The sequence below is a fragment of the Acomys russatus genome, chromosome 24 (genome assembly GCF_903995435.1).
Source record: "Acomys russatus chromosome 24, mAcoRus1.1, whole genome shotgun sequence".
NCBI classification, from domain to species: Eukaryota; Metazoa; Chordata; class Mammalia; order Rodentia; family Muridae; genus Acomys; species Acomys russatus.
The window spans coordinates 2,599,873-2,617,087 of record NC_067160.1 but is presented as its reverse complement, the minus strand read 5'-3'; the positions used below and the strand labels follow the sequence as shown (position 1 = coordinate 2,617,087).

The window sequence follows — 17,215 nt, the reverse complement described above, 5'->3', positions numbered from 1 at the left end:
TGGAACTCACTTTGTAGACCAGGCTGGCCTCGAACTCACAGAGATCCACCTGCCTCTGCCTCCTAAGTGCTGGGATTAAAGGCATAAAGGCATGCACCATCACTACTGGGCTGCTTTTGAAGTCTTGAGGGGGCGGGAAAAGTCTTACAGGAGATAAAATAATAGAATTTTTTAATAAAATTTCCCCCAAACAACTTCTTTTGATCTTCACCACACAGGGGCCATGGTGGAGAGGAAACTCTCTCCAGGCACCCTAAAAAGTGTCCTGGGTAGACTTAGGAGAAGTATTCCTCCTGTGTCAGGAGGCTGAAGGGATCAGGTTAAGCAGGCTCCAGGAGCAGCCTGGTGAGGCATCCCTCCCAAGGTCCGGGAGGAGGACGGGAGGCTCCCGGAGGGAGCTTTCAAAGGCTCTGCTGGTGGAAGGTGCTCTGCAGACAAAAGCCCCTCCTAGTCCTGGAAAGAGGAGCAAAGGCTGCCTGGGGTGCCCCGCCCCAGCCTTGGGATGGGGGAAGAAGGGTTAATGGCTAGACTCGGGGCGAACGGGGATGGGCCACCTTATACATCATCTTAGGGGTTGCCACACACAAGTCAGAGCAGCCCAGAAGGCAAATGAGACAGCGTGGTACCCGGGGAAGAAAAGGAGCGAGGAGTACTAGGGAAGGCGCCAGGCCGGGTCTGCAAACGAGGGGCGACGAGGATGGAGGTTGGGCTCCGTGGGGCAGAGAAGGGGAGTCAGGGCGAAGGCCGTGGCCGCTTCCGTGTGAGCACCGCAGTCAGAGGTGATGGGGCGCCAGGATCAAGAGGCAGAGCAGAGGGGTACACAGCCCGGCTGAGAGCACAGGGCCACGTGAGTCTGCGGGCGCCTGACACGCCGCCCCGGGACACGTCTGTTCGCCCCGCTGGTCCTCGCCTCCGTAGCCCCCCCAGTAGTCGTCCTCGGTGGGCGCGTCCCCGCCTTGGCGTCCCCGCGAGTCCTCGGCGGGCAGGTCCCGGTAGAGGGTGGACGGGTCTGCCGGGGGCGCGCCTGCCTCGGCCACGCCGTACAGGTGGTTGGAAGAGCTATTGCCGCGCGCGCGGCTGCCCGGCCGCGTGGGCGTGGGCGGCGGGCACGACTGGAAGTCGGCCTCGCGCAGCGCGCGCAGGTCCCGGCCCTGGCGCTCCGGCGGGGTGGCGCAGGTTACGTCGGAGCTGGACACCCGTGCGCGCTGGAACCAGGCCCAGAGCGGCCGAGCGCGGCAGTCGCACGCCCAGGGGTTAGCGTTGAGCCGCAGGAACTCCAGCGCCGGCAGGTCGGCCAGCGCCTCCCCCGGCAGCGAGGCCAGGCTGTTGTTGAACAGGTAGAGGATGGTGAGGCGGCTGAGGCCGCGGAAGGCCGCGCGGTGCACGCCCTGCAGCCGGTTCCCGTGCAGCAGCAGCCGGTCCAGGCTGCCCAGGCCGCGGAACACGTGCTCCGTGAGCAGCCGCAGGCGGTTGCCGTGGAGGAAGAGGTGGCTCAGGTTGGCCAGGTCCGCGAACAAGTCATCCTGAGTGGGGATGGAAACAGAAGAAAGTGGCCTAAGATAGGGTCGGGTGGCCGGAGGGTGGTGGGGGGGTTGGGTGGGAGGGGGGAGGGGGCGCGGACGGACTCCACTCCAGGACCTGGGGGAGGGTAACGAAGGCATAATGGCAGGGTGGACCTATTTTTTGAGATAGGAGTTTACGTATCCTCTAATCTCCCGCCTCCACCTTGATTTCTGAGATTTTAGGCTTGTGCTATCAAAACAGTTTTATTTGGATCTGAGTTGGATTAAGCCTAGGGTTTCAAACAGGCTAGAGAGCACCTTATCAACTGAGTCTGAGTCCTGAACTTGATGCGCGCGCGCACACACACCGCGCCCCCCTCCCCGCCCCTCACTCCTCCCCACATCTTCTGACTTATTTTCTATGGAAAAAGCTACACAATTGAGGTCAGTGGGCCACTTTCCCCAGAGCCAGAGGGGCTGAACCCAGCACAACAATGCCAGGCAAGAATTCTACCGCTGAATTTAGGGCCCGTTTTACATTTAATTTTGAGAGCTGCCCAGGCTGGTTTTGGACTTGCTGTCTAGCCGAGGTGTGTGTGTGTGTGTGTGTGTGTGTGTGTGTGTGTGTGTGTGTGTGTGTGTGTGTGTGTGTGTGTGTGTGTGTGTGTGTATGTGTGTGTTTGTGTGTGTGTGTATATATATATATATATATATATATATATATATATATATATTTTTTTTTTTTTTTTTTTTTTTTCCCAAGACAGGGCTTCTCTGTGTAGCCTTTGCCTGTCCTGGACTTACTTTGTAGGCCAGGCTGGCCTGGAACTCACAGAGACCCGCCTGCCTCTGCTTCCTAAGTGCTAGGATTAAAGCCATGTGCCTCCACACCCAGCATGTCAGTGAGCTTTAAATTTTACTTTTTATCTATCTATTTATTTATTTAGCATAGCCCCTACCCACCCACCGGTGTGTGTGTGAATGACTGTGTGTAACTTGTGGGAATGGATCCTCTCTTTCGATCGTATGAGAACTCAGGCCACCAGGCTTGGTGATAAGCACCTTTCTGATGAACCATCTTGCCAGTCCTCCTAGGTGAACCTAGGTCCTGCAGACAATACTAACCATCACACAGGTGCGATGTCATCTCACTGGCCTGATTCTTAAACTTAAAGCAAATCCCAGTAACTTCCCAGTGCTTGGCATCTGGCAGATAGGGAGCTAGCCTGAGAAGAAGTGTGCCTTCCCAGGTGAGGGGGGTGAGGTTGCCTGAAGACCATGACGTTTGAGAGTCAAATGGTGAGTCTGTCAGGGACTGACTGGGATATCTGGGGAAGTCATTTCATCTTTCTGGGTCTCAGTTTCTTTCCCTGTAAAATTTGGCAATTAAATGGAGCAGCATGTATTAAAATGCCTGGATTTCTCACATGGGCAGACATCATGTGAATTAGCCATGTTCATTAACTTGGCCAAGCCTAAGCGTGTTTTCTCCTCTGTAAAGTGGAAATGAGTGTTCTTAGCTCTTGGCTCTGCTCTGAGGACCAAGGAAGAGAGTTCACATAAGGCTCGTGGCGTGCTGGGGGCAGTTCTTGCCTGTAGTGGCCAGTGGAGTGCTGGGGGCAGTTCTTGCCTGTAGTTTCGGTCCAGGGAAGAAGCCCACAGGCTCAGGAATTAAAAGCACTGACGTGAACCACAGCTTTTCCTTTTCCTAGCTGCTGCACAAGTTGTTTAACCCGCAGAGGCTCTGTTCCCTTAGTATGAAATGGAAGAGTTCTCTGACAGACTGAAGGAAGGTTAGATGTCAGGATGCTGTGGTGGGTACCACAGCTGATAACAGGTGTAGCCAACCATCCATGATCCACAGTTGTCATGACAGCAGGGGCTCCTTTAGAATCCCATCCCATCCACTGGAAGTTCTGCTCAGGGGACCAGTGTCGGCTGAAGTCCCTGATGTGCTGTTCATTGTCCCTCTTACAGTGTTGGGAGGACCTTGAGATTATGGCTTAGAAGTAAAGGTCTGACCATGGGGTGGGGGTCGGGGGATGGACTCTGCATTTTAACCAGCCTACTGGGGAACTCTTGGTGGCCAGCTGCTGTGGGGCTGTAGCTCAGTGGCAGAGTGCTTGCCTATCCGTCTTCAAGGACCTGAATTGGATTACTCCTTGGCCCCTGACCCAGGCACAGTGTGATTTGGGAGCCATTGCTTAGTATCTGTTAGGATTCTGCTTCGGTCTGCCTACCTGTGATGTCATTGCCTACCTGCCATGGGGGCGTGGCCCTGCCCAGGGCTGTATAAAAGGACAGACCTACCTTGTTTCTTCCTCTCTTCCTCTCTCTCTGTCTCTGTCTCCCTCTGAGGTGCCCCTCCCCTTTCCTTTTCTCCCCCACGCTCACTTAATAAGCCTTGTATCATTTAATATCTGGCATTGGGTACCTTGTATTTTACTATCTTATTGCCTTACATATTATATTTTTAGTCATAAAAATATCTACCCATCAAAAGTGACCTTTTGCATCAGACATGAAGGATTTGCTATAGAAAGAGCCAGAGCCCCACTCCTCTCACCCCCTTGAGGTCCTCTCAAAATTGTGTGGCCAGTAGGTCCCAGGAGAACTGGTTTAATAGGATTCACACATCCTCTCTGCTCAGGCCAGCTCACCTCGGGCTGGCTCCCCAGCTCTAATTCTTTTCCCACAACCCAGCACTCCGGGGGGGTGTGACCCCTCCCTCATGCTACCTGGACACCTGGTTGAAGGTCTCAGGAGGGAGCGTATGCTGAGGTCCAGCCCGTATCCACAGCCTCCACCTTCCTGTGTCCCCCACATTGTCCGTGCCTCCTCCTGTATGCCTTCTGTCCTCTCTGCTACAGGAACAGGAGTCTGCCAAGAACCCTCCTCTTGGGCCACATTGAGACTGGTCCTCCCCAACCTTCTTGCTACCTCTGATACCAGCACAGTGTTCTCCACCCTTTGATGCCACTACCCACCCACCCCTGCCCCCAATGCTTGTTCAGGCCCCCAACTGGCCTGCTCACCCCAGCAGCCACAGCCTTGCTGTGTGTCCCTCTAGTTCCTCCTTTCCTGTCCTGCCAGAGTGTGTAGCCTGAGTCCTCCTGCTTAACCCTTTCCTGGGGGTTTCTCTTCGTTGAGTGTCAGCAATAGGAGGTCAAACTCAGAGAAGTACGGCCAGAGATCAACGTGGGGACACAGCAGGGTGGCTAGTGGGTTAAGCACTACTTTGGAGACTTTGCATTCTGGAACAGAAGGCAGAGGTTTCAGATGCTCCAGGGAACCCAGATATTTTCAACCACAGCCCAATTTTGTATTCCAATCTCCCCTCCTCTGTGTTTCTTGGCTAAACCAGTCTTGTTCCTCAGCTTTGGGGGTCCCTCCCCCTCCCCCACCCAAGCTGTAGCCACTTCCCTGGGCTCTCAGATCCAGTCCTCCCTCTCTGTACCATTAATTTGTTCTCTGTGCATTAATGAGCTCTTGACTTTCACAGCCCCTGCCCTCCCCCATCACGCCCCCTCCCTCTGGGCTAGGAACATCTGCTAGGAGTCATCCTCTTCCATTTCAAAAACCACATCTCCCTTGCCTCCTGCCTGGCCGGTTCACAGCTTTCTGCATCCATTTGGAATCTTAAGTGCAGCATCTTTGCACTGCCCAACCTTGCCTGAGAGTATCCTGTCCTTTCCTTCTCTCTCTCCCTCCCCCTCCCTTTCTTTCTTTCATTCCCTCTTTTCTCGAGACAGGGGTTCTCTGTGTAGCCTTGGCTGTCCTGGACTTGCTTTGTAGATCAGACTGGCCTAGAAACTCACAGAGATCCTCTTGCCTCTGCCTCCCTGAGTAGTGCTGGGATTACAGGCTTGCATGCCACCAAGCCAGCTCAAGCATCCTTTTCTTAATCTTGTATTCCCTCCAGCCTCCCAGCACCTGGCCTTGGTGCTGATCTTATCAACCATTCAGGCTGTGTGACCTTGGGCAGCTCCAGGCTCCTGCCTGTGCCTCAGTGTGTGTGTGTGTTTAATCTGCGCCATAAGTGACTTGGAGCAGCTGATCGTCAAGTTCCCTAAGCACTTGCTAATCTTGAGTCAGTGAACCCGGGAGTCCATCTCACTCCTTCAGCAAAACTGTTCTGTGTGTGTGCTCTGCACTAGGCACCCCCTCCCGCACCCCGCACCCCACGGTGCTTGCCCATCCATGGCAGGTGTCACAGTCATTGGCGTCAGCAGGTGATCTGCCAAGTTCTCTCTGAATGCCAAACAAACCCTGTGTGGCACAGATCCTGATAGTATCTTAATCATCAACACTATGAGGCAGATGCCATGGTTATCTCTATTTGGAGACTAGAGAGAGTAGGGATCAGAGAACCAGAGCCACCTGTTGAAAGCCCAACAACTAACATGGGCATGAATTCCGGAGACAAGACACTCAACACCTGTGCTGCTGCAGAGCCTAGCCGACCTCTGCCCATTCTACTCTGGCAACTCAGCCGGTTGGTAGTGCCGCGTGCCCTTAATCCCAGCACTCAGAAGGCTGAGGCATGTCGATCTCTGTGAGTTCGAGGCCAGCCTGGTCTACAAAGAGAGTCTAGGACAGCCAATGCTACATAGAGAAACCCTCCCCTACTACAAAAAAAAAAAAAAAAAAAAAAAAAAAAAAAAAAAGGATTCTATGTTGGCAACTCTAAGGTTGGTGAATTCACTGCCGCCATCCACTCCCACCCACTCTGTGTCCTTTCCAAGTTAGCATCTCCTTTAGTCCTCATAGCACCTGCTACCCAGAGCAGCAGTCCGTTGTCTTTCATAGATGGGACTGTGAGGGCACAGCAAGTTAGGGGAGGGCTTAGATTAGGACTCTGCCTGAGCACAAATCCTGCCTGCAAACACTTAAGTAAGCCACCGCAGTAACTGAAGGAGAGAAGCAGCTTTACCATCTGGCCACCCTCCAACGGGCTCCAACGGAGCAGGGATACTGTTTTTATTCACCCTGGAATCCCTGGCACCCTGCACGCTGCCTGGCATGCAGTAGGTGCTCAGCGAGGAGACTGCTGGTGAATGAACCGGCCTGGCACAGTGCCTAGCCCTCAGCAGACCTGCCATGGGAGCCTCCACCATTTCCATGTGCACACGCCACCGCCCGGCCACATCCTGTCAAGCGGCTTCCCTCAGAGCCCTCCTGGGGCAGGCTGGCCTCCAGCCTCAGTCACACCTGCTCCCTGAAGATCTCACTGAGCCACATGTTTCCTCACCTGCTTGTGGCGGCACCTCGCCTTGTTCCACCAGGCACTTCACAGACAGAGACTGCCTCTTTTCTTCTCCATAAAGGGCCGGGTGTGAAGGAGCTCCCTTCCCTTGATGCCCGGCACTACACAGATAAGATGGTTCAGAAAACAAAATGGTCTCCAGTTCAAAAGACCCCAGGGACCACCTGCAGGTTCATTAGGCTGGGGCCTTAGCTGACCCCAGTCATGGATTGCTGCTTGTGGCCTGAGGGTCAAGAGTAATTTATTAAACTCTGAGCTATGTACTAACTTGCATCTCGAAGCCTGTCTTTGTGGAAGGCATCATTTTTATGGCTTCCCACTAGGAAGAGGAGATGGAGGCTCTGAGAGGGGAGCCGCCCTCCCTAAAGCCAGATAATGAGTTGCTTCTAGATACTGATAAAGAAGTCCGGATCTTAGGAGGAGTAATTAGAACAGAGTCAAGACCAGCAAGTTGGCTCAGCCTGTAAAGGTGTCTGACACCAAGCCCCACAACCTGGGTTCGATAGTTGGAACCCGCGTGATGGAATTAGAGAACCCACTGCCCTGAATTCTCCTTCAACTTCTACACGCATGCCAGTGCACACACGTGCGCACCTATTACCCCCTACAAGCATAAAAAACAAAACAAAACAAAACAAAAAAACCCAAAGGCCAAGCATCCTGCATCAGAAAATATGAAACCCCAAATCTTCTAAAATCCAAAAACTTTCAGAGCAGCAAAACAACATGTCGCCACTAGTGGGGAATTCCCCACCATGAAACTTTGTTTCATGCGCAGAATTATGACGTTTGTATGAAGTCGCTTTTAGGCTATGAGGCTGGATGTACAGGAGACGTGGGTGAGCTACATGCTTGGACTTAGGTCCTGTCTTCTGGATAACTCATTATCTGTACACAGATTTTCCAAAGTCTGCAACAAGCACATCTGATTCCCAGCACTTCAGGTCAGGGGACTCAGCCTGTGATAATTACGGTGCCTGCGTCTTGGAGTGCGGCACGTGCTGAAAACATTTCATCTTATTACTTATGAACATTCTCGATAGATAAGCATCACTGAGGTGCCAACCTAAGGTTGTGGACACGAGAATGGAAAGAACAGTTTGTCCAAAGTCGCACAGAGGCTGAGAGGTGTTTTTAAAAAACGAACCCACAGCCCTGGAGATATATGGCTCAGTTGGTAGACCTCTTGCCTAGCGTACACAAAGACCACAGTTCCACCCTCAACGCTGTAAACCAGACATGCACGTACATATTTGTAATTCCAGCACTCAGGAATCAGAGGCAGGAGGGTTAAGCCGTTCAAGGTCAGAGCTGGGGAGATGGCTCAGAACACGGGCTGCTCTTCCAAAGGACCCAGGTTCAGTTCCCAGCATCCACGTGGCAGCTCACAACCGTCTGTAGCTACAGCTCCAGGAAGCTGCCTTTCTCTTCAGGCCCCCTTCAAGTGCTGCGCACATGTGGTGCACAGATGTACATGTAGGCAAACAACCCATCCACATCAGCGTAAGTAAATTTCAAGAGAAAGAAAGAAGGTCCCCATCATCCTTGGTTACATAGTAAGTTCATAGCCAGCCTGGAATATACGAAACCTTATCATAAAATGAAAACCAATCAACCAAACCAAAACAAACAGAAACAACAACGACAAAAAAACAAAACAAAACAAAACTAAGCAAACACAACTAGGAAAAACTGTACTTTGGCGGCACTGTTCCTCTAAAGTATGGTCATACTAGGCAGGTCACGAGCCAGCTCCCCTGGGCTGTGTAGTTGCACACTCACTCTCCCATTCTGTGTCCCTTCTGGCCATGTCTGTCACTGCTGACAGGCACTTTGAGGTTTAGCTTGGTGGCTAGCCCAGTAAGACCCCAATCATAAGGACAATGGCTTCAGGGACTTATGTCCCACAAATCCACAGGATGCCCACTGTGCACTCCCTCACTGTGCACTCTGTGGTGAAACCTCTGCCTACCAAGGCCTGTAGGCATGAGATGAAGTGGCTGAGTGCACTCTGTAGCCATGTGGTTCCCGGCAAATTTAGGAAGAAGAGAAAAAGGAGGTGTGTCTTGGATCCTATCCATGGCCTCAGAATAATCCTCAGAGTTGACCCAGATCTCTAAGATGAAGTTCAAGCTGGGGCACTTCACTGAGACCAGTGTTAAATAAAGCTCATTAAAAAAAAAAAAAAAAAACCATGGCATTTTAACAAGCATTTATATAGCTCTTATATATGCCAAGCACTAGTCTAAGTGCACTACAAATTATTCATGGATTTAGTGTTTATAAAACTCCTGAGCAATGGATGCTCATATTGCTCCCATTTCACAGATAGGAAAACTGGGGCCCATGTTTGAAAGCTGCCACACGGTTGTAAGTGTGTTGATGTCTGTGAAGTGCTTTGCCCAGTGTCCAACACAATGTCTACTTGCTATGTGCCTCTTAAGTTGATCGCCGTTATTCAACTATAATGAGACACATTATCCCAGTCACTATGCATTTTCCTGCCCATCTCTCCATTTGAATACTGTTTCCAAGGCTGCTGTATTTAGAACATAGCATATGGATGCTCAACACATTGATAAATTACCATCACTATTGCTATGATGAGGAGCATCAGGTGGGACTGATTTTCCAAGCCACAGACTGATGACCAAGCCCTGGTTGGGAAGTAGGGGTGTGTCTTCTGAGCTCAGGTGGGGCGTGCCCGCTTCTAGCCAGAGCTTCTGCTACTAGGGAAAGTGTGGTCCTAGGTATTTGTTAGGAGGGTCTGTTTCTGCTTCCTGGGGAAATGAGATGTGAGGGTTTAACTGTCAGGCATAACAACAATAATAAATAATAATTAGATCAATAGCAATAACAATAAATAACAATTATTCTTATTCCTGCCTCTTTTTTTTTCCTCCAGAGCATCTTTTTTGCCCCCAGCCATGTAACAGAGTTTTACACCTGAGACAACAGGTCCAAGGGGCAGGATCTAGAAAGAGTAACAGTTTTCTCTTATGCTCTTACCCACTGATCAGGGAACAGTGTGACTTCTGTGAGACAACCCCCTCCCCAGCACTGACTCCACCCTTTGTCCAGCTTGCGTGAGAAGTGGGAGGGCGGGGGCAGATGGGAAAAGATCACGCAAAGGCCTTTGGGCGGAGGCTCTTGGAGAAAGGAGAGATAAACAGACATTGCAGAGTGTGCTGAGTGGGTTCATGAAGGGAGACAGACAGAAGAGGCAGAGGGAGGCATACACACGGGGGAGGCAAGTCAGGAGACGGACAGGCAGAGGTAGTAGGGGTTGGAGAGACACACACAGGGAGAGGCAAGCAGGATTACTGTTCTGGGTGGACAGACACGGAGAAAGAAGACAAAGAAACAGGTAGATGGAGATACTGAGTCAGGGAAGGTGGCAGGAGGGATACTTAGGTGTAGAGGGGAGGTGGGCGAGGCCTAGGGGAGGCGGCTGGCTCACCTGTAGGTGGAGCAGGCTGTTCTCCTGGAGGTAGAGGTACTGTAGGCTGACCAGGCCTCGAAAAATGTTGCCAGGCAGGCTGCTGAGCTGACAGCGGTACAGATGTAGTGACTGCAGCCGCTCCAGGCCCTGGAAGGTGTCGGGCTCCAGGGAGCGCAGGTGCCGATTGTCACCGAGGTCTAGTTCCTCTAGGGCCTGCAGATGCCGGAAGGTGCCAGGGTAGATGGTGGAGAGGTTGTTGGAGAAGAGCCACAGGGTGAGCAGGTTGGGCCCAAAGGTGCCTGGCCTCAGCGAGCGGATTAGGTTGTTCTGCAAGAAGAGGCGCTGCGTACCAGGTGGCAGAGACAGCGGCACCGAAGAGAAGTTGTTGGCCTGGCAGCTCACGGTGGGCGGGGATGAGTAACAGGTGCAGAGCATAGGGCAGCTGGGAGCCGCGGGAGGGAGGGCCAGGAGAGTCAGCAGGAGGCAGGCTGAGGCAGGACCTGTCGGGAGAGCAGAGTGAGGCTCACCGGGTGGGCAGGCAGGGGTCTCCATGTGGCTTCTCAGGCTCAGGAGGCTGGGCTCCCTCCCATGGCATCACCCTAAAACTCCTTCGAGGTACACAACCACCCCGCCCCACCCCATTCCTTTTTGAGACAGGGTCTTCTGTCACCCACAAACTTAATGTTTAGCCAGGGATGGCCCTGCACTCCTGATCCTCCCGTCTTCACCTTCCGAGGACCGAGGTAACAGTGGTGGGTGGTCTCCACGCACAGTCTATGGAGATCGAACCCAAGGCCTTGTGCATGTGAAGCGAGCACCCCATGGGCTCACCCCATGGGCTCACCCGTCGACAGCTACAAGACTGGGGTTGTACAAGGCAGAGGGAGACATACTGGGGAGGCAAGTCAGGAGACGAGCAGAGAGGGTCAGATGGACAGGCAGAGAGGCAAATGGAAGTTAGAGAGGTACAGAGAGAGGCTTCAAACTTTTTTTTTTTTTTTTTTTTTAAGCTAGGGTTTGTCAGGAACAGATGTCTGTGTTCCTCACTGTATGGGAGAGTGAGGGGCCCCCTCCTTCATCCAACCCTGTCCTTTGTCCTCTAGCCCTCAGTGGAACAGATAAATGTGGAGCTGGCTTGGCCTCTTCCCTCTGTCAGGATCCCCAGAAAGCCTCTCAGGTTTGCCTGGGGACAAGTGGGCCTGCAGCCTCAAACACCAGGAGGGCTTACAGACAGCACTATGTGTCCTAGGTTGTTTGAGGGACCAGGTGTCCGTTTATTCCTGCCTGTTTTCGCTGCTGTGTGTTTGACCTTGTTTGGAGTTAGGGTCAAAAGACTAAGTAAGGGTCCGGGTTTCCTTCCCTCTGCTCTGAAGCGGGGCTGAGGGTTCTTTGGGACAACCCTTTTTAGAGTGATAAACTTCAGCACTCTCTTCTATCCGCCAGATGCCAGCAGCACCCTGCCCCCAGTTATGACAATCAAAATGTCTCCAGACATTGCCAAATGTCCCCTGGGAGCAACACCAACCCACTCGAGAAAGCCAGACACTAACTTGAGGCCCTTTGTGACTAGAAGGCCCGTGGGTGTCCTGGTGACCCACACCCTCCTCCCCCTGTCTCCTTGCAAGCTCTGGAAGAACCATAGCCTGTCCCGGCTAGGAAGTGGTTAGAGGGGGGAGGGGCTGCAGAACCAACTCTGCCTCTGCACATTCAATGTCTCCTGTCTCCTTCAAAGTCTTCGTTACTCCCCCCGCCCCCCCAAAGTAACTCATAGAGCGTGGGTATAGGCTGTTCTCGCCATGCAGACAGGAAAGCGGGTACAGGGGATAAAAATGAACGGTGCCTGTGTTCTCTGCCCCACCAAGGAACAAGAAGCCCCTAACCCTCAGGGCTACAGATAGAGGTTCCAGTTATAACCGGCTTGGCCTTTGTTCTGGGAAGCAGAGTTTCCATGAAGCCTCTGACACTTTCCTGAGAAGCTTTGCCTTGGGAGAGGTGAGCCTGCACCCGCAAGGCCAGCAGCCAGCCATTCCTTTGGCTTCAGAAATCAGACATAGGACAGCCTGGTTTGGGGTGAGGGGGTCCCAGTGGCTCAGGCGGCAGGCATCTGAGAGGTGGGTAGCTTTGAGTGCCAGAACTCCTAAGGCTGAGAGCTGAGATTTGAGTGTGATGTCTCTGAGGTGTCTGTGTGTATGAAGGTGTGCCTGTGATCTGGGGTTGAGGGGGCAGCGTGAGTCGAGTATGCACTATTGAAGGTGCCATGCAGCCCGGTAGACATGCGTCCTTGTATCTCTTCCTGGGGAGCTTCTGCGCGGCCTGACGCGGCCTGACTGCGTTCCCGGTGCCCCCTGCCAGGGTGCTCCCCAGCTCTTCCCATTCAGCCACTTCCCAAGGCCAACCCAGCCTACTTGTGTGTGTCGATGGCCCCTCCTGGCGTTTGAGTGAGCGAGCGTGTGCTGGCGGTCCTCCGTGTGTGTGAGTGCCGGGGCCCCGTGCGTGTGTAGGCTGGGTGTGATGTAATATTCAGTGACACAGCGCGGCTGTTCCATTCGTTCACACCACCTCCGCGTTTCTCGGTCCTTCTCACCCCTCCCCCGTGCGGCGGTTCACGATTACTTTTCTCCTCCTGAGTTTTTCAGAACCACGTGGGGGTTGGGAGCACGTCTGTCACCCCTGATCTTAACCAGGAAGGAGCCGGTATGGAAGTTCAGTGCGGGACCCTGGGTGGGGTCCCTGAGCACGGAGGGCTGGGGTTTAGAACTGGAGATGTCAGAGTCACGTAAGTCCTATGGAAATGACAACTGGATCTCAGAGAAGGCAAGTAACTTACCCAAGGTCACACACTAAAGTGGTACGGGACAAGGGCCAGAAAAAGCCTGGCCTGGTGTGCAGTAGGGCACTCTTCCTGTCAGTCACTCTCTGAGCTCTGCCTCACCAAGGACTTTACACCAAAGGAGCCAAATCCTTTTCTGATCCCTTAATCCCACCCCCATCCACAAGCTCACCAGAGTGTGAGCTGCAAGGCTGCCAATCCACCCCCCCAACCCCCCATTCCGAGGGAGGCTCTTCCTCCAGCTTTCATGGCTGACTGACTGCTATCTGAGGAGACAAAGCAGGGAGGGGGACAAACCCAGAAAGCCACAGGTTCAGGAGGGGCTACTCCCTTGGCCCCAGGTTCTAAGCCGAGGTCAAGCTCATCAGCGGCTGACAAGGTTCCCCTCCATCCTTTTTGCTCAAACTCCCTGTTTGGCTCCACTTTTCCCATGTGTCTCTCTTCTTTGGCCCCACTGCCTCCCTGGCCCTGTAGTCCATGCCTTTCTCTCAGCATTCACTTCCCTCGGTCTCAGTGGTATTCCCTGCAGGCCCTTTGAGGAGGGACCCCGGTGATGTGATGGTAGTGGTGGGGGCTCCACGGCAGCTGCTGCTGCGTAACAGTGACTCTGATGCCATTTCTGGCCCTCGCTGCTGCCGTGCAAAGCAGCTGTAACCCAAGGAGCTTCATCCATAATTCAGGTTGCGGCTCTCACAGGAGGCGAGGGGGAGGGGGAGATGGGGGGCTCTGGGCTTCTTTGCCCCCAGGCTGGGTTGGAGTGGGCACTCCAGGCAGAGGCAAGGTAGGGGGCTGGGAGAACACCTTTTCCTCCCTCCCCTCTCCTTTACCCTACCCCCCTACTTCCTCCCAGATCCCCTCCCCCCAAGCCCTGCTTTTCACATCTCTTCACAGCCCTCCCCTGAGGACCATAGCTATACTCTAGGTTCCCCTGTGCATGTCCCGGGCAGGCACAGTGTATCAGAAGTGGACTGGACCTCCTCAGGCACATCTAGAACAAACACCTATGAGACAGGAAATCACTGAGGTCCAGAGAGCAGGAAAAAGAGGGCTTATGGTTGGTAGAACCCCCTTGTCTGGCCTTCTTACAATCCTTGGTTTCTTCCTTCCCCTGCAGTGACGGCAGAGGAAGCATTTTTTTTTTTTCTGCAGGCCTCCCTCACCCTCTGGACTCATCCCTCTAAAGTCAGCAGGTAAGCCCCCCAAGAGGCATGGTGTGTGGGACCAGAGAAGAAGGAATCAATCTGCTACGGAGTGCCTACTGCATGCCCAGGACTCTATGTATGCATGCTGCCTTCTTTATCCACAGGACCCAACCTGTCATAGGCCCTGGTGAGATCAACAGCACAAAGGTCTCAGCCTCTCTAGGAAGGGCAGGAGACTTCACCATGTGGTCCAGTGTAATATGGGATACAGAGCAGAAAGGTCAGGTGCTGGGCTGTGGTCAGAAGACACACACTCTGCTCTTTCCTTCAGAGCCCCTTCCCCCATCACATCCCCTGGATATGAGGTGCTGGCCTAGAGGTAAAGGGGTGCGTTGCCCCATGTTCAGGCTTGGGATGATCACAATACTAGCCGTTTGGCTGTTCAGTGTCAAGGTGGGGAAGCGACCTAGGCTCTCTCCATAGATTTCTGCTCCAGGGGCTCTAGGCTCAGGTTGCTCTAGAGCACAGCACAACTGAGAGTCAAGAAGAGGTTACCAGTGAGTGAGTGACCAAAGGCATACCCAGATCTGACTGCAGGAGGGACTGGAGAGAGGCCACAACATGACATTGATCACCGGAAGGTTAAGGCACCCAGAGCCAAAAGGATCCATTCACCAAAGGATCATGGTCAAAGCCCAAGGGCTGCCAGACCTTGGAGTACCCAGGATCTGACATGAAGTTCTCAGCTTGTGCCAAGCGGCAGACCAGAGGCCCCTGGGGATAAGAAACTGAGGAGGAAGGAGTGGGGACAGGGTCCAACGCAGGAGCCAGGGTGTACCATAATGGGGCAGAGATGACCCAGGAAACGGGTAGGCAGACCTCTGGCTCTAGGAGGGTGCAGAGTCCCAATACAAACACCATCACCATACCTCAAACGCTGCCTCAGGGAAGAGCCAGGGGCCTGCCCGGCAGATGCTGAGGGGGCAGAGGCTGAGGAGGTGGGGGCCTTGGGAGTGGCGTGGGGGCGATGGCATACCAGTGACGCAGGGGCCTTGGGAGGCACTGGTGCAGGTGACTGGAGGGTTTAAAGCTGCTGCAAACAGCTTCTCACTCTGCCAGAATGTAACACCCCAAAATAAGCAGCTACTGTGGGGCCCCGCAAGATCCGACGACGTCGGGTCTTGGAGATATAAACGGCAGCAGCACTGAGCCAGCCCAGGTACCCGCCCCAAGGAGGCTGCCACCCACCCCCTTCCCTGACTTCACAGCTGACCCAGACCCTGAACTCAGGGCCGCTGGACTACCCCACCCGCTACTCCCTGAGAGAAGGCATAGAACAGGCAGGCGCTTTGGAATGAGGGCTTTCCACGTGCAAGTGTTACCAGGAGCCTCTTTGTCTCCTTCCTGGGCACCCCGTTGCTTCTCTTCCATCTCTCTCTCTCCCCCTGGCTTCAATTGACACTCTAATCCATCTCAAACCATTCTACCATGTAGGGATCCCTGCCGCCGACCCTGGTAACCAGATTTTCCTGTGCCTGACCCTTACATCTATCCTCCATCACCAGCTTCCGCTGGCTTCTAGTCCTCCCATCCTCTTTCCACCATTCCAATTTCCCAGAGCCCCAGTCCTCACCCTTCCGGTTATACCCCCACCCCCACCCCCGCACCATGCTAGCTCTCTATCCCTAGTCTCTAGCTCTCTCTCCTGAACTGGTCCGCTTCTCTTCCCTCTTCCTTGGTCTTCCCCTGGACCCCGGTTTCCCCTAAGCTCTTTGGTCGTCTAACCTTTATTCCTCCTCTATCCCGCCCCCGCCTCCTCTTTCTCACCTCTACCTCCCTAGACACTTTTCTCATCTTGACTCCCCTCCTCCCTCCGACCCCTACCCTCCCCGCCCCCAGTCTCCAGCCCACACCCTTGGCTGTCACTCAGTGCTTGGAACTAGCCTCCTTCTAGCCTCTCCATCTGTCCGACTAGGCAGGGCCATTGGGAAATCGTTCTCCGGCCCCCTACATTCTCAGACAGCCCCCTTCCCACATGGCTTGTCTTCCCAGGTGACTGGAAAGTGCTGAGACACACCGAGCGTGAGGAGTTGCTGAGTCGGCGCTTCCCTAGCCGGCCCGAGTCCTCGGCGTCCCCCGGAGCAGGTGGAGCTGGGACAGAGGAACCTGAGCCTCTTTCTCCTCCTCCCAGCCAGCCTAGTTTGCCCTCCGCGTTCCCCCTTTGGTCACGAGCTCCCCGCACATTCCCGCAGGCTCCAAGCCCAGTGCCCTCCTGCGGCTGGCAGCTCTGGGGGCGGAGGCGCGGCTCCCGCGCTAAGCGGTTTTTTTGCTCCCTACCCACCCCACCCCCTTCACTGCCCCACCCTCGTGCCCAAGGAGAGGGGCCGCCCCTCTCTAGGGTCCTCTCGCTGGCCAGTGTCCCTACCTTGCAGCAGGCGCCGGAGCCCGGGCAGCATCTTGTCTCGACGCTCGGGAGAGGGGGCGGCGGGGGGGGGGGGGGGGCGCTCCCACTCTCTCCCTTATCCCGCTGGACAGACGGCGGGGACTCCGCGGGACTCTTGAAGGACCCGGGTAGTCCTCGGGCTACGTGGCGGGGCTACGGAGCTCTACCCTGCGCCCCCCGGACTTCGTGCCTCTGAAGGAGCCATCGGCCCCGACGGGACGGGGCGGGGCACAGCTGAATGGAGAGGGCTGGGTTGGCCCTGGATACCCAGTGTCCGCGCCCGCTCAGTAGCTCGGCCCCGCAAGGAGTCAGTCGGTCGGTCGGTGCATCCCGGCTGCTCGCCGAGGGAGAGTGGGGACAGCGGAGAAGCGCTTCCCTCCCCCCCCCACCCCCATTCCCGCACTCACTGGCTCCTCCCTCGCTTCCCGGCTTGCCGGTTTAACCCTTTGTTGGCTACTAGGAAGCGGGAGTAGTTCTCCATCTAGCCCACTCCATCTCGGTCCCCTCCCAACCTGGGGAGATCGGGAATGCCAAGTTCCCATTGCCTCCGCAGCGCCTCGCCTTTAAAGAAGTCCCTTCCTGGTGTGTGT

General features: G+C 54.5%; 1 protein-coding gene across 1 annotated transcript; it reads right to left on the bottom strand.

Moving 5' to 3' along the window:
• Window positions 1-754: 754 nt before the first annotated feature.
• On the bottom strand, window positions 755-16,667 carry Rtn4rl2 (reticulon 4 receptor like 2). The gene is made up of 3 exons (XM_051166863.1): window positions 16,608-16,667; window positions 10,229-10,710; window positions 755-1,523 (listed from the first exon to the last, which is right to left on the bottom strand). The coding sequence occupies exons 1-3, from the start codon at window positions 16,636-16,638 to the stop codon at window positions 774-776; spliced, it is 1,263 nt and encodes a 420-aa protein (XP_051022820.1). The 5' UTR covers window positions 16,639-16,667; the 3' UTR covers window positions 755-773.
• Window positions 16,668-17,215: the final 548 nt, after the last annotated feature.